Source organism: Dryobates pubescens, chromosome 15 (genome assembly GCF_014839835.1).
Source record: "Dryobates pubescens isolate bDryPub1 chromosome 15, bDryPub1.pri, whole genome shotgun sequence".
NCBI classification, from domain to species: Eukaryota; Metazoa; Chordata; class Aves; order Piciformes; family Picidae; genus Dryobates; species Dryobates pubescens.
In genome coordinates, this window is record NC_071626.1 from 18,746,193 (window position 1) to 18,769,889 (window position 23,697).

Consider the following 23,697-nt stretch of genomic DNA (forward strand, 5'->3'; position numbering starts at 1 on the left):
AACAAGAGCCCGAAACAAAGGACTGCCTTATAACAAACATTGATTCCTAAAGGGTGGCAAAGATCTGTCAAAAAACAAGTTAATTGTTGCTAGTCAAGAACTCCAGGGAAATGATGAGCACATGACAGTGCCCTTTGCTGTCTGTGTTGTCCACAAGTGATTCTTGCGAGGGAGACACATGTAGGTGCTTGGAACTGTGGTATGGGAATGTGAGTGAATACAGTGTTTGAAGGAATCTTAGTGCATAACATCAACTTACATCAAGATTTCATAAACAGATAAAAAGGCAGGATTCTGACACTGCACCCATTTGCATGGATACTTATGGAGCCCAACTAACGTAATTAGACTCCATGAACACAAAAAATCCTGGCCCCAGTGAGGTCAACAGCAGTTTTACCACTGTTTTTTTAAAGGCATTTGCCTTTGACCAACACACCATAAAGCTCTGCTCTTGAAGCTCCACTGTGAGCTTCAAAGAGTTTGCTTAGTTTTCCTGTCTTGAAGCCTACAAAGAGTGTTGTGACCAGTGTGAATGTTAGAAAGGGAGACTCTCAAGACTGGCAGCTCAGAAGATGGAAGGGCAGAGCAGCTCTCAAGAATGGCAATTCAGAGGGTGTTAGTTTGAAAACAGAGCCCAGCCACCATTACCACTGAGGTTTCTTGTTCAGCCTTGCCTGATACACATTAAGTACAGTTACACACTGTGTAACAAAACATTTCCCAAATTAATAGTTTAACTTCCATAATGTGCTCCCTGTTAGTAGATTATAACCTTTGAACAGTGTTCAGGGTAACACCTCAGCACAGACCTACTGGATGCCTCCAGTTTTGTTCATCTGCTCTTATACACAGGCTTGAATGAATGGACTTCTTTCTTGAGAGCAACTGCAATGTGAAACTTTATAGCAACTGAGCTGTGACCGGAAAGGAAATTCACAGATTTTATTATCCCCAGGGGAATAATATGGCATGGAATATGGTTTTTATATAGATTTATTCCCACTAATTTTATCAGTATACTGCTATTTCCTTGAAATGAGCCAGTTTGGCCCTGTTTGTTGAGGGGAAGTCAGGCATGACAAGACCAAGGACAGGCAGGCTACACAGTCACGAGACCTTGACCACATTATGAGATGTGGAATGTGTGCTGCATTAGCTAGTGAGGATGAGAGAGCTGAAACCCCTTCCTCCACGCTGGCAAGCCTGTGCCTGCAGGCCACTCCACGGTCCCATAAAGCAGTGTACATGTTCCAAAGAAGCAGAGAGCATTGTATTCTGCGTTTTGTTCTCTGCCGCTCTATTATTAGAATGGCAAATGTTCTTATCTCACCGAGCACTGCTCCCCACACAGTCCCTTCAGAAGCAAGACATCAGTACAAATATGGAAGAAATGAGTCAGAATGTATTTAGGTGAGTAATATGTACTCAATCTAGCTCAGAGCTGAGCTTCATCCTTGGATACTGAAGCAGCTGGCTGATGAAATCCCAGAACCAGGTAGAGTTACCCAGACTAGGCAGCACAAAATACTCCCTGGGTTAAAATTAGGGGGAAAGGAAGCTTTAGCTTTATGAGACATAGTAACAGTTTACGCACTGGGAGACTCAGTTCAGAAGTGTACTCTAACAAACTAAAACAATTAAGCAGGATTTAATTATGTACAGACTTGTAAAAAATTATTACAAGATGAATCCCCCCCCCCAAGGTTTATTATGTATGCCAGATCTTCTAATGTCATATCTTTTCTCTGTAAATGAAACTTGAAACCAGACCCAGTTCCTCCACTGGGATATTCCTGGACTATGGGAAAGAACTGAACCAAATTATGTAGTTGAAACAATCTTTTTGATAAATCATCCAATTTTCACAATATCATGAACCAAAATACAGATATTTTTAACCCATTGCTTCTAAACATGTAGGTATTTTGATACTGTAGCAATTAAGAAACTCTGAAAGAGGTTTAATACAGCATAAGCAGGAGAAGGGAGGTCATTGTGCCCCTGTACTCCATACTGGTTAGGTCACATCTTGAGTACTGTGTCCAGTTCTGGGCCCCTCGATTTAAGAAGGACATCAAGACACTTGAATGTCTCCAGAGAAGGGCAATGAGGCTGGGGAGAGGTCTCAAGCACAAGCCCTGCGAGGAGAGGCTGAGGGAGCCTGGAGAAAAGGAGGCTCAGGGGAGACCTTATTGCTCTCTACAACTACCTGAAGGGTGGTTTGTGGCCAGGTGGGGGTTGGTCTCTTCTCAGGCAACCAGCACCAGAACAAGAGGACACAGTCTCAAGCTGTGCCAGGGGAAGTTTAGGCTCGACGTGAGGAGAAAGTTCTTCACAGAGAGAGAGTCGTTAGCCACTGGAATGTGCTGCCCAGGGAGGTGGTGGAGTCACCATCCCTGGAGGTGTTCAAGAGGTGATTGGATGTGGCACTTGGTGCCATGGTTTAGTAGTCATGAGGTCTGTGGTGACGGGTTGGACTTGACGATCTTTGAGGTCTCTTCCAACCTTGGTGATTCTGTGATAAGATTTCTCATTCTTAATTTGTCAAAGCCTTGTATATTTTCTTTCTAACATAATATGCTATAAAAGGGTCAATTCTGGCAACTTTAAAGACACTTCCTGAGAAAAGCAGAAAATCATAGAATCATACAATGCTAGGGATTGGAAGTGACCTCCAGAAATCATTGAGTCCAAGCCCCTTGCAAAACAGGATCACTTAGGGAAGGTCACACAGGAACATGTCCAGGCTAAGGTACATAGCAAGTTATGGCTAGTAGTTTCAATCTTGTCTGGAAAAAAAATGAGGCCTGAAAGGTACTGCATTGGTCTGCATAGCAAGCTGCCTATCTCTGCTGGATTTTTTTTAACAGATATCCACTTCAGAAAGAAAAAAAACACTCCTCTTGCAGTGATTCTTCTTAAATGCCTGCCTCTGGATGAACATAACTTGGAGTGTTTCCTTTGGCAGCGGTAGGTGAGGTACTGCTCCTTCACAATACATTAAACAACCTGAGGATGACTTCAGTCAACTGGGCATAATACACTGCCATTAGAAACTGAGACCTCGAGTCTCCAGGAGTTGCTTTATGATGCTGCTGCTTGCCATTCTTCAAATCACGTTAAACCCCAGCTTCCTATGCAGCTTTATATGGGAAGTGTACTACGGTATTTTGTGCATTCAGATTGTACAAGTAAGTTCGTATAACTTCACATCCGGCGCTTTTATGCTTTAATACACTTTGTGGGAGGTGGAGAACAGAAGAGAGGCAGAGGGGATGTTTCCCTTACAGATGAAAAGGCTCCGCTGTGACTCTTCTGCCCTCTGCCGGGATTCCTCGGGCAGGAGAAACCACTGAAGTCTGCAAGGATGTTATTTGCCAAGTGAAAATGTTTGGCGTTATAGTGACACTGGTGAAGTTAGGGTTAAATGTACCGCATCGGTCTTCTAAGAATGATTGATCAGGGTGTAAAGCTGCTCACTTGGAACAAACAAAGCATGCCCTGCTAGCAACTAAGTCCTTGAAAAGTAGCCAAAGGATTGATGATAGCTTCTGCTGGAAGTTCCCAACAAAGTAAAACATCAACGATATCAAGAGGAGCTCTTAGTTGGAGGAGACTCCTTGGGTTTGTATATTATGGGGAACATCCGAATATAAATTGCCATAATGTGTCATTAAGCAGGACTCTGGCAAGAAAACAAAGCTTAAAGGTACCCTTTCTTTAACCCACCCTCCGAATGTGAAAACCCACACCTCCTAGCTAGAAACCCTCCCCCCCAAATAAACCCCTCACCCTCTGAGCTTGCATAGTGAATTTAAAAGAAGCTGTATCTTTAAGATTAAGCAAGATAGAGACTAACCAATGTCTAATTAATAGGTGTTAACATCAGGTGTAGCAAATACATTTTACTGTACAAATATACCCACAAATCTCACCTGGTGTGCTAGATTAGTGGGGATACTCCCCAACACCCAAACCTGCACAGCACTCTAATGAATCAGTATCCTGTCTCAGTATGCCATGTTGGATTACTGCACACAGGGGGAAAGAATTTGTTTTTCAGACAACAGTGGCTGATGAAAAATCTCCTGAATCCAGTCGCCCGATGCTTATGCAGCTTTGCAGACAAAAGCTGCGGTGCATGCTCCTCCCAGCTGTGAGGGCTAGCCATTACCAGAGCTGATAACCACCTTAAAGCAACCTTCTCTGTGCAGACAGGAAACACAGCCACACCTTTGACTAGCATTTGTTTTTTACATGCAGAGATACCGGGCTACACTTGTGCTGCAGAAAGCTAGGAAACCTCCACGCCGTCTCGAAATTGTTATCTGTGAGGATGCTGAGCACACCCCTCCCCCAGGACAGGGCACCCCATGCCGAAAGGGGTAACACACCCCTGTGAAGACACAGGGATGGGCATCACCCTCAGCTTTCTCACTGCATGGTGGAGCATGTCCAGAAAAGGGGAAGGAAGCTGGTGAAGGGTCTGGAGAAAAAGTCTTATGAGAAGCAGCTGAAGAAACTGGGGTTGTTCAGTCTGGAGAGGAGAGACCTCATTGCTCTCTACAGCTACCTGAAAGGAGGCCATAGAGGTGGGCGCTGGTCTCTTCTCCCAAGCTGCAAACGATAGAACAGGAGGAAATGACCTCAAGTTGCACTAGAATAGGTTTAAATTAGATATTAATTTACTGAAATACTGGTCATGCATTGGGTCAGGCTGCCCAGAGAAGTAGCACTGTCCCTGAAGGTGTTCAAAAGCATGTAGAGATGGCACTTCGGGACATTGTTTAATGGCCATCGTAGTGTTGGGTTGACAGCTGGGCTTGATGATTCTAGGCGCCTTTTCCAAGCTGAATGAGTCTATGGTTCCATACCTCCCCCAGACTAACAGCTGCTCGCTGCTAGACCCGCACCCACCACCTCTGCACCGCTACTCTCGCCTTACGCCACGCCCCCTCCAGGGCCTCCCGCCCCGCCTCTCCTCTCCGGCGCGCAGGCGCGGCCGGGACTACACTTCCCGGCGTGCAGGCTGGGCGCGGGGCAGAGAATGGAGGCGGGCGCGGGGGGCTCGCGCGCCCATCTGGCCGCGCTGGTGCTGGCCCGCGGCGGCAGCAAGGGGATCCCGCTGAAGAACATCAAGCTGCTGGCGGGGGTGCCGCTCATCGGCTGGGTGCTGCGCGCCGCCACCGATGCCGGCGTCTTCCACAGGTGCGCATGCGCCTCCCCCTGCATCGGCTTCCCCCTGCATCGGCGCCCCGACTCCCTTCCCGTCCCTTGCGGGAGGGGGGGAAGGCGCAGCCGGGGGCAGGGGTAGTGGGATGAGGGAGTCCTAACTCCCGTGGCAGCCTTCCCTTTCCAGTAAAGCTGGCGAGGGGGTCTGGAGCACAAATCTTAGGAGAAGCGGCTGAGGGAAGTGGAGGAGGCGGGGGAGGGAGACCTTCTCCCTCTCTGCAAGTGACTGGAAAGGTGGTTGCAGTAAAAGTGGATGTCGGTCTCCTGCCAAGTAACAGACAGGGCAAGAGGGAACTACCTGAAGTTGTGTCAGGGCAGGTTTAGATTAGCTGTTGGGAAGACTTTCTTCCCTGCAGGGGTTGTTAGCCATTGGAGCAGGCTGCCAGGAAGTGGTTGAATCGCCATCCGCGAAGGTATTTAAAAGATGTGTCGATGTGGCACCAGGGGATGTGGCTTGGTGGTGGACTTGGCTGTGCGAGGCTAATGATGGGACTCGATGGTCGTAAGGGGCTTTTCCAACCTAAACGATTCTATGATTCTTAACTGGCTTCACCCTGGCAGGCTCCGAGGCATGGTGCCAGATGTCCAGCTGACTCGTGGGCCAGCAGTGGGGCACCAGGTCTCCCCTGTGCTGTCTTTAGCCTGGCTTTAGCCCCTTCAGGTTGGTGGTTGAGCGAGATGTGTGCTGTGGGATCCTCGCTGAAGACAAGGGGATGCAGTCAGTGTGGCACCCAGGTTATGGATCAGGCAGGGCATGGCACAGGGCAAGCAGGCTGCACCCTGCCATGAATTGTGCTGTCCCCTTTTCGGTGAGCTGTGAGGGAATGAAGGAATGAGTGTCTTGCAACAGTTGCTCCAATTTGTGGTTAGGAGCCACTACTTGTGTTTGCCAGTAATTATTGACATTTTTACTTTATTAAGATGGCTGCATTAAATGAAACTGCCCAGTGATGGGTAATGTCCCATGAATCATAGGATGACTTTGGTTGGTGATCATCTGGTCACACCCACGGTGTGAAGCTGGCCTGGTTAGGGTTCCTTGGGGCCATGTGCAGCTGAGGTTGGATGTTTCCACAGCCTTTCTGGGCACTGACTGCAGTAACTGATAGCTCTCATGGTTGAAAAGTTGTTTTGCAATTATGTAATTGGCACTTCTGTTCCTGCAGTATGTGTCTGTGTCCTTTTGCTGTGCTCATCCAGGCAAAGCTGCTCTGTTTTCTCTCAACCTGCCTGCTAGGTACTGGAAGACAGCAAAAAAGTCAATTCTTTGCCTTCTCTTCGTAAGATGAATCAAGGTAGCTCTTTCAGCATCCCCTGGTGTACAAATGCTCCCAGCCCTGAGCCATCCTGCTGGCTCTCTGTGGAGCTTGCTTCAGTTTTTCTTTCTCGTATCAGGGAGCTCACAGCTGGATGCAGCGTGCCAGAGGCAATCTTGTAGATGCTGAGTGGAAGGAAATAATCATGTGTGCCCATGTGGCACAGAACAGAAGCTTACTTTATGGCAAAGTTCACAAAACTTTGGTAGCAATCATTAGAGCTAGCTTGGAACAAGCATGTTGTTTGCTTTAGGAAATTGGGCATTACAACTGTCTATTCTTTTGTCCTGGGAAAACAGAATTTTTTCCACACATACTGGAGAAATTAATTAGAACCAGTGTATGCTTAGGAATGCCACACATCAAGTGCATCCTAGGTGCAGGTTCTAAATGCAAACCTCCTGCATTATGTTTAGAGCAGGAACTTGATATAGTCCAGTGGAAATGTCGCTCAGCTAGATTCAGAGCTGGAAATCAGCATGAGCCTTCAGTATCTCATAGCTGCTATACCACTATCTACCCTCAAAAAATCTTTTCACTGTATCTGAAAAGTAGAGGAAGCATCACTGACTTGGTTTTATTTTTAACACAGAAACAATCAAAACTGCTTCTGAGCTAGATTACTAATAATATTTTCATGCATGTGACCCCCATATTGCTTAATGACCTGTGATGGATGTGGTGGTTTGACCAACCTACCTACCTCATTTCCTAATTGCCATTTGAATTTGCCCAACAGGAAGCCAGTTAGGGTTTATGTAGACTAACTTTGAGGTGCATTAGATGAAGGGTGCTAGATCTTGTAGTCACTTCTGAAACAGCTCTGACAGGGTACATGTTACACAGCAAAACTCTCTTAGTTGATTTGGGTGTGTCAGCTGATGGAAAATTCAACATGAGCCAGCCATGGCTGCTGGCAGCCCAGAAGGCAGCTGTGTGCTGGGCTGCACCAAGAGAAGTGTCACCAGCAGGATGATGGAGGTGATTTCCCCCCCCCCGCTACTCTGCTTTCATGACATCCCACCTGGAGCACAGTGTCCAGTTCTGCTGCCCCCAGCATAAGAGGGACATCAAACTGCTGGAGCAGGTCTGGAGGACGGCCACGAAGATCATCAGAGGGCTCTAGAACCTCCCCTACAGGGACAGACTAAGAGAGTTGGGGCTGTTCAGCCTGGAGAAGAGAAGGCTCTGGGGAGAGTTTAGAGCAGCCTCCCAATATCTGAAGGGTGGCTGCAAAAAAGTCAACAAGGGACTTTTTACAAGGGCTTGTGGTAACATCATGAGAGGGAATGTATTGGAGGTTAGGAAGACATTTGTTACAGTGATGGTGGTGAGACACTGGAACAGGTTGCACAGGGAGGTTGTGGAGGTGTTCAAGGCCAGGTTCGATGAGGTTTTGAGCAACCTGGGCTAGTGGAAGGTGTCCCTGCCTGTGGCAGTGGGGTTTGGAACTATGTGACTTTTAGGGTGCTTTCCAACCCATTCTGTGAATGGGGAGGGTATATGTAATCTAATTAGCCTGAAGCAGTTGTTGGAAAAATACCTCTTCTGCACTTGTTTGTATGGGTGTGATCTCACATTGCTGTCACTGTCACATTTCTTCTGATGATCCTGTGATGTCTTTGGGTGAAAAACCCTGAAGCACCACTTGCTATGTGTAGTGCTTAGAGAATGGCTGTGGGAAGGGTTATTTTTCATACATTCTGGAGTGGTATCTCACATGTGGGTTTTTTTTTTCACAGGGATGGCAACAATGGCCTCTCAGTGTTCAAGCCAGTGTTTATTGTCATCACATAATATTCAGGCTGAGCCCTGCCTTTTGTCAATGTTTATTATCCCTGAACAATGGTAATCTTGCTTTACCAGTATTGAAGGTTTTCTGTGCCAAAAAACATATGGGATGGTAATTTGAACAGCCCTTTCTCTGCAAATGTGTGGAGCCTAATTAACACAATTGAAAACTTGCAGGATAAGCTGATCTTCAAACTATTTGGCAGTTTTGCTTGTCAGCCTTCTTTCTGAACTCTTAAATTACTTCAGATGCATCATTCAAACCATTCATTGATCTGTTAGCATGCCTAACGTATGGTGGTATGCTGACATGAGATTTTTCTGGGAGGGAAGGGAGGCCATCCAGAGGGACCTTGGCAGGCTGGAGAGGTGGGCCCATGACAACCTCATGAGGTTCAGAGACCAAATGCAAGGTTCTGCATCTGGGTTGGGGCAATCCCAGGTGCTGATACAGGCAGCAACTGGCTTGAGAGCAGCCCTGAAGAAAAGGACCTAGGGGTGTTGGTGGATGAGAAGCTCAACATGAGCCATCAGTGTGCACTTGCAGCCCAGAAAGCCAATCACATCCTGGGCTGCATCAAGAGAAGCATAGCCAGCAGGTTGAGGGAGGTGATTCTCCCCCTCTACTCTGCTCTGGTGAGACCCCATCTGCAGTACTGTGTCCAGTTCTGGAGCTCCTATTACAGGAAGGATCTGGAGGTGCTGGAATGTGTCCAGAGAAGGGCCATGAGGATGATTAGAGGGCCTCTCCTATGAGGACATACTGAGAGAGTTTGGGCTATTCAGTCTGAAGAAAAAAAGGCTCTGAGTGTGGCCTTCCAGTATCTGAAGGGGGCCTACAAGAAAGCTGGGGAGGGACTTTTTGGGTGTCAGGTAATTATAGGACATGGGGGAATGGAGCAAAAATAGACATGGCTAGATTCAGATTGGGTGTTAGGGAGAAGTTCTTCCCCATGAGGGTGGTGAGACACTTGGAACAGGTTGCCCAGGCATGTGGTAGAAGCCTCATCCCTGGAGGTTTTTAAGGCCAGGTTAGATGTGGCTGTGAGCAACCTGCTGTAGTGTGAGGTATCCCTGCCCATGGCAGGGGGTTGGAACTGGATGATCCTTGAGGTCTCTTCCAACCCTAACAATTCTATGATTTATGTTGCCTAAGCTTTCTATGTGGAAGCAAGAGCAAACACCCAACAGTATTAAACTGAAATGCAACCCAAGCTTGAGACTTTGTGGTCTAGTCAGTAACCCCAACCAGTGCTGCAGGCTTGGGGCAGAGTAGCTGGAAAGGTGGAAAAGGATCTGGGGATGCTGGTGGACAGCTGAACATGAGCCAGCAGTGTGCCCAGGTGACCAAGAAGGCCAAAGGCATCCTGGCTTGGATCAAAACCAGTGTGTCCAGCAGTGATGGTGCCCCTGTACTTAGCCCTGGTGAGGTCACAGGATAAGAAGGACATTGAGGATCTGGAAGGTGTCCAGAGAAGTGCAACAGTGCTGGTGGGGGTCTGGAGAGAGCTGAGGTTGTTCAGTCTGGAGAAGAAAAGGCTGAGGGGAGATCTTACTGCCCTCCACAACTCTGTGAAAGGATGTTGGAGTGAGGCTGGTGTTGGTCTATTCTGAGTAACCAGCCACAGGACCAGAGGAAGTGGGTTTGGGTTGTGCCAGGGGAGGTATAGGTTGGACGTTGGGAGAAACTTCTTTACTGAGAGAGTGGTGAGGGGTTGGAACAGGCCCAGGGAGGTGGTGGAGTCATGAGGGAAGTGTAGGTATGGTGCTTCAGGATATGTTTTAGTGGTCATGGTAGCTGGGTTACACTTGGATTCAATGCTTCTTTATGTATTTTATCCCTGTTAAAAACTGCGTATCGGCCTCACAGAGCTGGTTTTACTAGCATGAATAAAAACTGGTTCCTTTCAATACAAGGTGTAGTACACACATAAGGTCAGGGTGCTCTTTTTAGATTATGGGAGGCAAATCAACAAAGCTGGGAATTACTATTTCTATTAATCACTGTCACTGTTTGCCAACAGTATCTGGGTTTCTACAGACCATGATGAAATCGAGAAGGTTGCGAAGCAGTTTGGTGCTCGAGTCCATCGCAGAAGCCCCGAAGTTTCTCAAGACTCCTCAACTTCTCTAGAAGCTATCAGAGAGTTTCTTAATCATCATCATGGTAAATCAGTAATTAATTTGCTGAGCTTTTATTCTGTAGCCCCAAAGGGATGATGCACTTCTTACTTAGAAAAATAAGTGAAGGCCTTGGCAAATAAAAGCAAGAAAGTTTCTCCTTTTGTCTGTGTGGCATCCACTCATACCATGCTTTGCAGTTCTGTGTATTAAAGGCATTCCTTGTTTCACAAATGTTTCTTTGTTTTGCTTTAGAAGTTGATATTGTAGGAAATATTCAAGCCACATCTCCTTGTTTACATCCCAGTGATCTGATAAAAGTAGCAGATATGATCCAGAAGGAGGGATTTGATTCTGTCTTCTCTGTTGTGAGACGGCATCAATTCAGATGGAGCGAGGTGAAAAAAGGAGGTAATGTTTACAATGTTTAGTACAATGTTCAGCTGTTTCTGGTTACAGTTGTACTTAATAACTTGCTTCATTTTTCAACTGGTTTATTTTCTTACCTGTGGTTTTTACATTAAGAGCTCATATCAGAGGCTGAGTTCTTGAAGACATGTGAGATGGCCTAGAAATTCCTTTTAAGTAGTGCTGGTTTGATACTACTGATCATTGTTTTACCTTCCTGTAATTGTGTTGTAGGAGTGATAAGATGTTGAAAATCACAATATTTTTAACTTGTCTGAGCTCAAATTATAGCTCCCCAGAGCTTTACATGTTAACTTAGTATCAGTAATCAGTCAGGGTTGGAAGGGACCACAAGAATCATCTAGTTCCAACCCCCCTGCCATGGGCAGGGACACCCCACACTAGATCAGGCTGGTCAGAGCCTCATCCAGCCTGGTCTTAAACACCTCCAGGAATGGGGCCTCAACCACCTCCCTGGACAACCCATTCCAGGGCTTCACCACTCTCATGGTGAAGAACTTCCTCCTCACCTCCAGCCTGAATCTCCGCACCTCCAGCTTCATTCCATTCCCCCTAGTCCTATCACTACCTGACATCCTGAGACGTCCCTCCCCAGCCTTCTTGTAGCCCCCTTCAGATGCTGGAAGGCCACAATTAGGTCACCTTGGAGCCTTCTCTTCTCCAGACTGAACAGCCCCAACTCCTTCAGTCTGTCCTCACAGGAGAGGTGCTCCAGCCCTCTGATCATCCTCATGGCCCTTCTCTGGACATGTTCCAGCACCTCCAGATCCCTCTTGTAATAGGAGCTCCAGGGACTCCAGGTGGGGTCTCACCAGAGCTGAGTAGAGGGGGAGAATCGCCTCCCTTGACCTGCTGGCCACATTTCTCTTGATGCAGCCCAGGATCTGATTTGCTTTCTGGGCTGCAAGTGCACATTGAGAGCTCATGTGGAGCTTCTTGTCCACCAGCACCCCCAAGTCGCTCTCCTCTGGGCTGCTTTCTGGCCAGTCACTCCCCAGCCTGTATTTGTGCTTGGGATTATCTCGACCCAGATGCAGGACCCTGCACTTGATCTTGTTGAACCTCATGAGATTGGCTTGTGTCCACTGCTCCAGCCTTCCTCTTGGCAGGTGTCCATGTGTTTGTAAACATGACCCTGAGGCCCTGTCTTAACTAGGAAGCTGCTTGCTCTTACTATGCAGTAGCTAGCAAATGACAGCTAATGCCAGGTATAGCCTTAGTGAATATGGGATGGGAACTTTTTAGCCTGGAGACACAGGCTTCATTTCAGCCTGCTAATTTGGCTGCTGACTTCTGGCAAATTGCAAAGTGCTTTTGAGTCACGAGGACTGAACTCACGTTGGTTAGCTCATACAAAAGAACATGACTGGTTTTCCCAGCAAAAATATGCCTCCCAGGTACAGTTGCCAAGATGACTAAAGGCTGAACTCTTTACTACTTGTAGCTTGTCCTCATACAAAGAATTATTCCACACATTAGCCATGTAGGTGGTGGGGTTTGTGTGTGTGTGATTAAAGCAGAAACATTTGCTGCTTTTTTTTTCCCCTCAACCCAGTTAATTCAGATGCTGTCACGTCGTCGTCGTTATTTTTGTAACATTAATGTGTTCCTCAGACATTACAATTACTCTGTGGAGAGTGAATTGCCTCTGATGAAAATTCTGTTGGTGAGTTTGCAAAGCATGCTGTCAAAAAGCAGGCAAAATGAATGAAGCCTGGTGTTAGAGTTAAGTTGGAATAGGAGTTGGGCCTTGGTTTAGGATAAACAGCTAACTGGAACGTTTTCGTTGTTCCTTGCAAGAGGAAAAACAACGTGACACAGTTTGTTCATAAAGTATAAGAGGAGTATCAAACAAGTGGGTGGCAGTTTAGGATTCTGTGGATTGCACTCTGGGCAGCCAAGTGAAAGTCCACTTCACACCTTGAGATGTGGCTAGAGTGGATATCTATGAAAGACTAAATCTCGTTTGGATCTACCATGTGGCTTTGTGAAGTGACAGTGTGCCTCCTTATCCCTGTAGGTAGGTTATTGAAACTAAAAAGCTTCAAGGCCTACATGTGAGAGCAAATTGCTGTTTAATATAATGCAACATATAAAGACTCTTCATGTGGCAAGGGTTAAGATGTCATTCAGTTGCAAGGAGTGTATGCAAGCAGATCACGGAATACACTGTGCAAACATGATCATCTTAAGGCTAAAAGCAAATGGCCTTTCAGGACTGTGGTGGTTCAGGTGACAGTGGTTCCTGGGAGCATTATACAGCTTAGCATCGTGCTCTTTTTCCATCCTTTGCTTTATTTTGTTCCCCCTAGATGGCTCTAAAGTACTGATTATGTACACTTTTCTTGTGTGTTTCTGTTGTTCTTTGTGCTTTAAGGTTTAGTATTGATGCAGGCTGAAAGAGAAAGGTGTCTCTCTCTGCAAATGTTTACTTCATTGAGACACAGAGCTGTAGTGTATTTAGGAAACACAAGGTGTGTATATATCCTAAAGCCTCAGCATGTTTTGGGTATTTGAGAATGCCCTCTAGCTTTTCCCCTGGTTATTAGATCATGAGACCTGCTGAATTTTAGCTACTTCGTGTGTGTGAATTTGGATGGCCTTAGGAGAGAAGTCTCTCTAGTTTCTGCTGCATGCACTCCTGGCATTGACTGGTTCTGATGGGGTCAGAGTGGCTCAAAGATGTTTGTTCATTTGTGGACATTGATGAAAAGTTACCATAAGGTGTGTCCTTACAAAGGATGTGTTTTGGCTAAGTGTCAAGATGTTTTCACAGACAAAACTACTTCTTCTGTGGACTCTTTTCACATTCCAGGCTGGACCTCTCAGCTCTCAAAGATCATTCAGGACATTCCTGGTTTTAGGTCTAGGTAGCTGAATGAGGATTTTGTGTTTACCTTCATTGTGAGTGAAGCCCCTTCCTGTTGTGTACTGGGAGATAGACTATAGAGAGGGTAGAGTCTTTCTTTGACACTGGCAAGAGAGTCCAGAAGAATGTCGACCCTACTCCTTTTGGTAACTAATTTTGGAGCTGATGATCTCTCAGGTTTCTGGTCTGTGTTGTTGGGTTTTTTTTGTTTTGTGTTGGCTTTTTGGTAATTGGAATGAAAATTTTCCTTTACTGGAACTAGAAGGCCATTCTGCACTTTGTTATCCACAGTTCCAAGAACGAGAAGTGCTTCAGTGATTGTTTGTGAAGCTAAACAATGAGAGGCAGTAACAAGAGAAGTTGGTGAACTGAGTTGTGTCTTTAATTTTTCAGCAGAAAGCTCTTTCAATAAAGTTAAGTGACTGAACAGAGATTCTGGATAACTTATTTCCTGGAATCATTGCATCCTTGTTTTCTGTTAACAGACAACAAAATGACAGAGCCCCAAAACCTGAATCCAGCGAAACGGTACCGGAGGCAAGATTGGCCTGGGGAGCTGTATGAAAATGGTTCATTTTATTTTGCTAAGAGACATTTGATTGAGAAAGGCTACTTGCAGGTTAGTGCTTCTGTTTTTCATGCTCTTTAGAATAATACATCCTTTGCTCTAGAGGGTTCTGAGTTCAAGAATGTATTTCTGATGCAGGCAGTATGCAGTAACGACACTTTCAACTTGGTCCACTTTGCTTGTTATGTTTAACTTAACTTAGCTGTAGCTAAGGCAGGTCCAGTAACAGCACCCTTCACAGCAAATACATCTGTACAAAAAATATTAGGGAATATATAGTTAGAAACCCAAAGCAGTACAATAGTTAATTTCACATCATTACACCAGTATGTGAGTATAATTCATTTCAGTGCTATTAAGGATGTAAAATGGACTGTCATAGAATCAGTCAGGGTTGGAAGTGACCACAGGGATCATCCAGTTCCAACCCCCCTAGCCATGGGCAGGGACACCCCAGGCTAGATCAGGCTGGCCAGAGCCTCATCCAGCCTGGGTGGCTGGCTTAAACACCTCCAGGGATGGGGCCTCAACCACCTCCCTGGACAACCCATTCCAGGGCTTCACCACTCTCATGGTGAAGAACTTCCTCCCCACCTCCAGCTTCATTCCATTCCCCCTAGTCCTATCACTACCTGGTATCCTGAGAAGTCCCTCCCCAGCCTTCTTGTAGGCCCCCTTCAGATACTGGAAGGCCACAATTAGGTCACCTTGGAGCCTTCTCTTCTCCAGACTGAACAGCCCCAACTCCTTCAGTCTGTCCTCACAGGAGAGGTGCTCCAGCCCTCTGATCATCCCCATGGCCCTTCTCTGGACACGCTCCAGCACCTCCATAATCCCTCTTGTGATAGGGGCTCCAGAAGTGGATGCAGTACTCCAGGTGGGGTCTCACCAGAGCTGAGTCATGCAGTATCATAGGCTTCTCATAGAATCTGTAAACTTATCGACAGATTTAGTCCCATGCCAATTTTGTATTGTCACTTAAACAGTTGTTTTTCCCTTTGCTGCTGTTGATATCCCAGTGTAGTAATGCAGAACAAACGTGTTTTCTTCAGCTCTCATTTTGTTTGTCTCTAAGTAGAGACTTGCACTTTTCCCAGCAGGGACAGGCTCTCCATCTTGCAGACCACTTCCAGTATTTGTCTGCAGAATAAAAAAAACCAAGTGTAAATACATCCCTGAGCAGAGCCTGGCTCTGTCCTCCCCACACTGCCCTTCACATCTTTATCAACAGGAATGAGGTCACCCCTCAGGCTCTTCTGCTCCAAGCTCAAGAGCCTCAGCTCCCTCAGCCTTTCCTCACCAGGGAGATGTTCCACTGCCTTCAGCATCTTTGTGGCTCAGCATTGGACTCTTTCAAGCAGTTCCCTGAGGGGCCCAGAAATGGACACAATATTCCAGATGTGGCTTCACCAGAGCAGAGCGGGAGGAGAACTTCTCCACCTACTCACCACACCCTTTCTAATCAACCCCATGGTGCCATTTGCCTTCCTGACCACAAGGGAACATTTCTTGCCCATGAGCATCCTTCTATCCACCAGGACTCCCAGGTCCCTTTCCCTTGATTAAATGCTATTGCTATTACTATGTTACTGTATGAAAAGACCGAAGTGTGACATAAGGGCTGTATTTCATCATATGTTTCTTGCATGCTTTTTCTAGTTGTACAACTAAAAATGCTCATTGTCTGTTGCTTGTAGGAAGTTGTTTCAAATGCTTCACTGTGGTAGTGGTAAAAACTTTATATAAATGAACCATCACAGTATCACCAAGGTTGGAAGAGACCTCAAAGATCATCAAGTCCAACCTGTCACCACAGACCTCATGACTACTAAACCATGGCACCAAGTGCCACATCCAATCCCCTCTGAACACCTCCAGGGATGGTGACTCCACCACCTCCCTGGGCAGCACATTCCAATGGCAAATGACTCTCTCAGTGAAGAACTTTCTCCTCACCTTGAGGCTCAACTTCCCCTGGTGCAGCTTGAGACTGTGTCCTCTTGTTCTGGTGCTGGTTGCCTGAGAGAAGAGACCAACTCCCTCATGGCTACAATCCCCCTTCAGGTAGTTGTAGAGAGCGATGAGGTCTCCCCTGAGCCTCGTCTGCTCCAGGCTAAGCAACTCCAGCTCCCTCAGCCTCTCCTCACAGGGCTGTGCTCAAAGCCTCTGCCCAGCCTTGTTGCCCTTCTCTGGACACGTTCAAGTGTCTTGATGTCCTTCTTAAATTGAGGGGCCCAGAACTGGACACAGCACTCAAGGTGTGGCCTAACCAGTGCAGAGTACAGGGGCACAATGACTTCCCTGCTCCTGCTGGCCACACTACTTCTGATGCAGGCCAGGATGCCATTTGCCTTCTTGGCCACCTGGGCACACTGCTGGCTCATGTTTAGGCAGCTGTCAATCAGCACCCCTAGGTCCCTTTCTGTTTGGCAGCTCTCCAGCCACTCTGACCCCAGCCTGTAGCACTTCATGGGGTTGTTGAGGCTAAAGTGCAGCATCCGGCACTTGGATTTGTTGAATGCCATCCAGTTGCCGTCCTGTTGGCGTCAGTTACAAAAGCCCTTGTGACCACTGTGTAACCAGATACTTGGCTTTCATGATTACATGGCACTAAGTGGTGCAGTGTTGCATTTTTATGAACCCACGCAGGAAGTTTTAATGGTCTCTGTTTTATTTAGGGTGGGAAAATGGCCTACTATGAAATGCGTGCCGAGCACAGCGTGGATATTGATATAGACATTGACTGGCCTATTGCAGAGCAGAGAGTGTTGAGGTAAACCCACTTTTTAAATGCCTTTATTTTTTCTCATATCTCTCATTGTTTCAAACTCTGGGAATGTGTATTCATAATGTATGTAATGTAAGTAATGGAATGGGTTGTCCAGGGAGGTGGTTGCAGCGCTGTCCCTGCACGTGTTTAAGACCAGGCTGGATGGTTCTCTGGCCAGACTGTTCTTGTGTGAGGTGTCCCTGCCCATGGCAGGGGTTTGGAACTAGATAATCCTTGTGGTCCCTTCCAGCACTGACTGATCCTATGACACTACTAATCAAGATCAAAGATAATTGGAAGCTATATTTCTGAACCTCATTTTCTTCCCCCTGCCCCCCGTCTCTTTTGAAATCATCTGAATTGTCTTTGCTGTATGTTGAGGGCTTGTGTGTGTTTGGGGTTTTTTTTGAAGCGCAGCTTGGGGAAAACTCTAAGCCCCACTACTCTACAGCAGTGTGTTGGCATCATCTCTTGAGTTTTCCAGCTGAGTGTCCCAGGCTTGCATGGCCTGTACCACACATACTGCTGTGCCTGGCTGACAGTGCTCACGTTGAAGGCATGAGCTTGATTGCACCTTGCCAGCTATCTTTTCTTTGCAGCCACTCTGCACCCCTCCAAGGAATGAGTGGGAATGAAAAGGGGTTTATGTGCCTTTTACATCCTCTATATGCTGCAGAGCATAACTTCTTAATGCTCAGGAAATTACTCTCATCCTAATATTTAAATGGACAACATAACTGAGCTGTCTTTTGGATCATTTTGTTGGGTGTTTTGTTGGTTTGGTTTTCTTTGAAGAGGGAGAATATAGTTGGGCAATGAGAAAAGACATTCTCAGAAAAGAATTTCAGAGGTGATTTTCCTGTGTGAAGGTCACAGTTGTATTTCAAATGCTTGGGTTTGGAGTGTTCAAAGAGTTCCACCCTAAAAAGATGACTTCTTTGTCTAGCTTTGGATATTTTGGCAAAGAGCCGTTGAAAGAAGTGAAGCTGTTGGTTTGCAGTATTGATGGGTGCCTGACAGATGGTCGCATTTATGTGACAGAGGATCAGAAGCAAATGGTCTCCTATGACTATAGAGATATTGTTGGTGTTGATCTATTAAAGAAGAGAGGAATCCAGGTAAGTGTTCTGAAGTGTGAGGCTTTATGTCTGCTGTGGCCTTGAACATTGAAAAGATTCTAGAAGACTGCAGCATGTAAGCTGAAGTTTCTTCAGAGTGCTTCTGATCAAGCAGCATAATACAGTGTTTGAGGGTTGGGACAAATGTTCTGGGATCCCTTGCAGGACAATAACAGGTTTTTTGAGAAAGTTCTCCATCTCATTCACAGCAGCTGTAGCATCTTTCTCCTTTTGTCCTGGAAAACTGTGGGAGTAAGTTTTCATGGTATTTTGCCATCAGCAGTCACGTTGTTCTGTGCAGTCTAGGCACTCGTTAATTAAAGGCAGGTCACACCTTGAGTCCTGTGTCCAGTTCTGGGCCCCTCAGTTTAGGAAAGATGTTGAGTTGCTGGAAGGTGTCCAGAGAAGGGCAACAAAGGTGGGGAAGGGTTTGGAGCACAGCCCTGTGAGGAAAGGCTGAGGGAGCTGGGGTTGCTTAGCCTGGAGAAGAGGCGGCTCAGGGCAGACCTTACTGCTGTCTACAACTACCTGAAGGGAGGTTGTAGCCAGGTTGGGGTTGGTCTCTACTCCCAGGCAAGCAGCACCAGAACAAGAGGACACAGTCTCAAGCTGTGCCAGGGGAGGTTTAGGCTGGATGATAGGAAGAAGTTCTTCTTAGAAAGAGTGATTTGCCATTGGAATGTGCTGCCCAGGGAGGTGGTGGAGTCACCATCACTGGAGGTGTTTAGGAGGAGGCTTGATGGGGTACTTGGTGCCATGGTTTAGTTGATTAGATAGTATTGGATGATGGGTTGGACTTGATGATCTCAAAGGTCTCTTCCAACCTGGTTATTTCTATTCTATTCTACAAAGCAGGGAATGTGTTGTTGCCTTTTGGATATAGAAGTAGAAATAGCCAGGGAAATTAGCTGGTTCATGTTAGATCACCCATGATTGTCGTAAAGAGGGGAAAATCAACCCCCAGACACTTTTGTCTGCATTGTTGTTTAAATATAGCTGAATGTGCTTTAATGTTGAGAGGATTCAATGTAAATGACAACCAAACAGCACAGGTGGTAATGTGGCTACTTTCATTAGTATTGATTGTTATTACCACTACTAAATTCTGCTGACCTGAATCTTTACTTCCGTTTATGTAAAATCAGCCTCCTGGCTGTTTTCTGTCTGTGCTCATGCCTTTGGTAGAGCTGGAAGAGTTTTTTCAGGGTAGGAGCTGAATGAAGATTTAGACTCTGATGCCTTAGCTCAGCTCTGTCACAGACAGAGATAGGCACGGATAAGACACAAGTAGCTGTACCCCAAGCAGACTTCTCCAGGTACATTTTTGGAGTGTCTGTCGTAGGATTTTTCTTACAAGTTAGGTGAGACATTCTTGACATGCTTTGATGCATCTCTTGCTGCCTTGGGGCAGTGAAATGCAGTAGATGGTTTTTCAAGGCTCCCTTAGCTTTTTCTGTGAGGCAAAAGAGTGAAGAAACTTGTGATCATTGATTTGTTGCCTGTGAGAGACCATTTCTCTACTTCCTGTGACTTGGAATCTTTCACGGAACATCTCCTGGTCTTTGTGCTGCACTTCATGTACTTCTAGTACATGTGGCTGATACACACTTGCTCTGAGTACCATTCCTCTCTATCCTCCACTTGGAATCAGTGCTAAGTTAGTATCACAGTATCGCCAAGGCTGGAAGAGACCTCAAAGATCATCAAGTCCAACCTGTCACCACAGACCTCATGACTACTAAACCATGGCACCAAGTGCCACATCCAATCCCCTCTTGAACACCTCCAGGGATGGTGACTCCACCACCTCCCTGGGCAGCACATTCCAATGGCAAATGACTCTCTCAGTGAAGAACTTTCTCCTCACCTGGAGGCTCAGCTTCCCCTGGTGCAGTTTGAGACTGTGTCCTCTTGTTCTGGTGCTGGTTGCCTGGGAGAAGAGACCAACTCCCTCCTGGCTACAATCACCCTTCAGGTAGTTGCAGACAGCAATAAGGTCTCCCCTGAGCCTCCTCTTCTCCAGGCTAAACAACCCCAGCTCCCTCAGCCTCTCTTTGTAGGGCTTGTGCTCAAGGCCTCTCCCCAGCCTCATTGCCCTTCTCTGGACACATTCAAGTGTCTCAATGTCCTTCTTAAACTGAGGGGCCCAGAACTGGACATGGTACTCAAGGTGTGGCCTAACCAATGCAGAGTACAGGGGCACAGTGACTTCCCTGCTCCTGCTGGCCACACTATTCCTGATGCAGGCCAGTAATTAAAAAGAGGTAAGGAAGGTAAGTTTGTTCACAGCTTAAGAAGAAAAAATGGAGGGGCTGTCTGAGATTTTTAAGAACTCCTGCTGCAATAGTCTCCTAGGTTTAGTTTGCCTTGTACATGATTCCTGAAATACCAAGTTTGGAGTGAACTTCTAGAGATGAATGTGCTGTGCTGCTTCAGTCTCTTTAGTGCTCTCCTGATGCTCTGGAGTTCTGCTGTGAATGAAATGAAGTTTCATAGCTACAAGAAGCACAGAAAAGACTTCCTAGTATTTTACTTACAGAGCTGTTACAGACAGCTTCCTTGGGGATTTTCTTGCTCCCCGTGGCGGTGTAGTGAGTTGATAGAGCAGTAGACAGCCAGCATGCCACTGTACTGTGATAGCCAGTATTTTATTTGATACATGTTGCATTTACAAAGACAAATGGAATAATTTTTTTTTCATTTGAGCCTCAGAGAGGTTTCCCAAAGCAGCTACAAGTCTGGAATGTGGGTTTAGGATGCTTATCACTTCTGCTTTGAAGCAACCCGTTACTGAATGCTTTTATGATATCTGAGGGAGCTTCACTGAGCAAAATTTCTACTGTTTGGGTGGGTTTGTTGTGTTTGGGGGTTTTTTTGTAGTAAAGCAGCTTACCTCTCTTATTTCTTTGTGGGTGGAATTTGTTCTAACTTGACTCTGTTTTCATAGGTTCGATTCATCTCTGAAAGGGATTGTTCAAAAACACTGTCAGCCATGCAGCTGGGATGTGTAGCAGAGGTCAACACAACAAATAAATTACAAGTCCTGGAGGACTGGCAAAAAGACATGGGGCTGAGCTGGAAAGAAGTCGCTTACTTAGGTCAGTTCCTGGGGTTTGGGTAGTAAAATTTAGATGCTGTGCTGTCCACAAATGCAAACTGCGCTGCTCAGCTTCAAGAGGCTTTGCTCTTTCTTAATACCCTAAGCTTAATGGGATTGACATGCAGATTTCAGCACACCATGGCTTGTTAGGATACAATACAAATATTGAAGGCATTGATAGAATGGGATTGAATGGAACCAGGTTGGAAGAGACCTTCAAGATCATCGTGTCCAACCTATCATCCAACACCACCTAATCAACCAAACCATGCAACCAAGCACCCTATCAAGTCTCCTCCTGAACACCTCCAGTGATGGTGACTCCACCACCTCCTCGGGCAGCCCATTCCAATGGGCAATCACTCTCTCTGTGTAAAACTTGCTCCTAACCTCCAGCCTAAACCTCCCCTGGCCCAGCCTGAGACTGTGTCCTCTTGTTCTGGTACTGGCTGCCTGGGAGAAGAGACCAACCTCTGCCTGTCTACAACCTCCCCTAAGGCAGTTGTAGAGAGCAATCAAGTCACCCGAGTCTCCTCCAGGCTAAGCAACCCCAGCTCCCTCAGTCTCTCCTCATAGGGCTCACGTCCCAAGCCCCTCACCAACCTTGTTGCCCTTGTCTGGACAGGCTCCAGCAGGTCAACATGAATCAATGTCTAATTTGGCAAGGGAAGTCTTAGCTATTTTTATAATCAGATTTAGGAAAATTTGCTAGTCCTACCATCAGGGTGGTGGAATGCTGGAACAGGTTACCCAGGGAGGTGGTTGAGGCCCCATTCCTGGAGGGATTCAAGGTGAGGCTCAACAGGGCTCTGGGCAACGCTAGTCTAGTTGAAGATGCCCCTGCATATTGCAGGAGGTTGGACTAGGTGACTTTTGGATGTCCCTTTGTGGTGGTTTGAGCCTTCACTGGGGCTTCAAAGCTCAGATGGGGGCAAGGCTGTGAATCCCTCCCCTGTTTTCCCCACCTCCTCTTCCCCAACAGAGGAAAAAAAAAAGGGAGGGGAGCAAATCCACCAAGAAATAATTTGGGTTCAGCTTGGAAGTAGAGAGGCAAAGAATTATTTCTTTAAACAGTGTATGTGTGTGTATGTGTATTTATGTAACAATGACAGGCAGGGTTCACAAGGGTAAGGAACAAGGATGGATGGGAAAAGGGAAATAAGAGATACAGAACCAGTCCTTTGCAAAGTGTGGAAGCAGCTGGGAGGACCACGTGGCAGGGGAGCAGCAAGCCAGCAGCGACTCTTTTGTCCCCGCGAAGCAGAAGGAAGAGAGCGCAATGGTTGCAATGTCCTCCCTCTTATACCCCTGCTGGACAAGGGGCAGGGGGGGAGTGGAACACACCAAGTCAGTTTCCCAGGGGAGAAAACACCCTCCAGGGAGGGAAAAAAACCTCTCACAGGCCCTTCCCCCCTGATTTTTTCCAGGATGGGCGTAGCCCACCGCACCCTTCCACCCCAGAGCATTTCTATGATCCAGTTTCATTACAGATGGGTATTACGTGGATTACCCCCTGAAATGGAAAGGAGATGGACACAATTAAAACTGAAAGCTGTGTGGTCCAGTGGCAGCTTCAGTGTATGGCCCTGAAAATGCTTATTCAGTTGCTCAAATGATTTTACTACTCCTCACCCAGTCTTCAGGCAGGAGAACGGTACTTGGAAGTGCGATTAACGTTTGCATTTCTCCACAGGACATTCTGAGAGCTGCCTCACATCTGCAGAGTGCTGTTGGGATGAAAACTCCGACAAACTTTTGAAAGGATTAATATGTGCACAGCAAAAAAAAAAAAAGAAGTTTTTTACCTTTCCCCCTTCCCTCCCCCACTGTGATATTTTTCCTTGTCTCAATAGGAAATGAGGAGTCTGATGTGGAATGCCTGAAGAAGGCTGGCATGAGCGGTGTGCCTGCTGACGCCTGTGCAGTTGCTCAGAAGGCGGCTGGCTATATTTGTAGGAGCAACGGTGGCTGTGGAGCTGTCCGGGAGTTTGCAGAGCACATTTTCTTGCTGCTAGAAAAAGTGAACTCTGCCAGGAAGCAACTGCAAGAAATTAGTTCAGCGGGAAAGGAAACGGGGAAATGAGAACAGCGGGAGAGGAAAGAAGGAACTGGTGTAAAAAGAGCGGCGCGGCTGGTGGGTCCTGCTGCTCTTCTCTGCCCCTCCCAGTGTGCATCTCAAAGGATGGCTTCTCTTCCAAGTGTTACACAGCACTGGAGTTAAGGTGCTGTTCCCTTTGATGTTTCCCTCTAATTTGATGATTGGTTGGACTCAATCATCTCAAAGGTCTCTTCCAACCCCCTCTGTTCCTCCCTCCCTCTGTTCCTCCCTCCCTCCCTCCCTCTGTTCCTCCCTCCCTCCCTCCCTCTGTTCCTCCCTCCC

The 23,697-nt window shown here is 46.7% G+C and overlaps 1 protein-coding gene across 1 annotated transcript; it reads left to right on the top strand.

Annotated features, from left to right (window-relative positions):
- The first annotated feature begins 5,050 nt into the window (after positions 1–5,050).
- CMAS (cytidine monophosphate N-acetylneuraminic acid synthetase) lies at positions 5,051–23,434 on the top strand. The gene is made up of 8 exons (XM_054167823.1): positions 5,051–5,211; positions 10,367–10,509; positions 10,719–10,874; positions 14,247–14,380; positions 17,008–17,102; positions 18,046–18,217; positions 21,165–21,315; positions 23,171–23,434. The coding sequence occupies exons 1-8, from the start codon at positions 5,051–5,053 to the stop codon at positions 23,398–23,400; spliced, it is 1,242 nt and encodes a 413-aa protein (XP_054023798.1). The 3' UTR covers positions 23,401–23,434.
- The last annotated feature ends 263 nt before the right edge of the window (positions 23,435–23,697 follow it).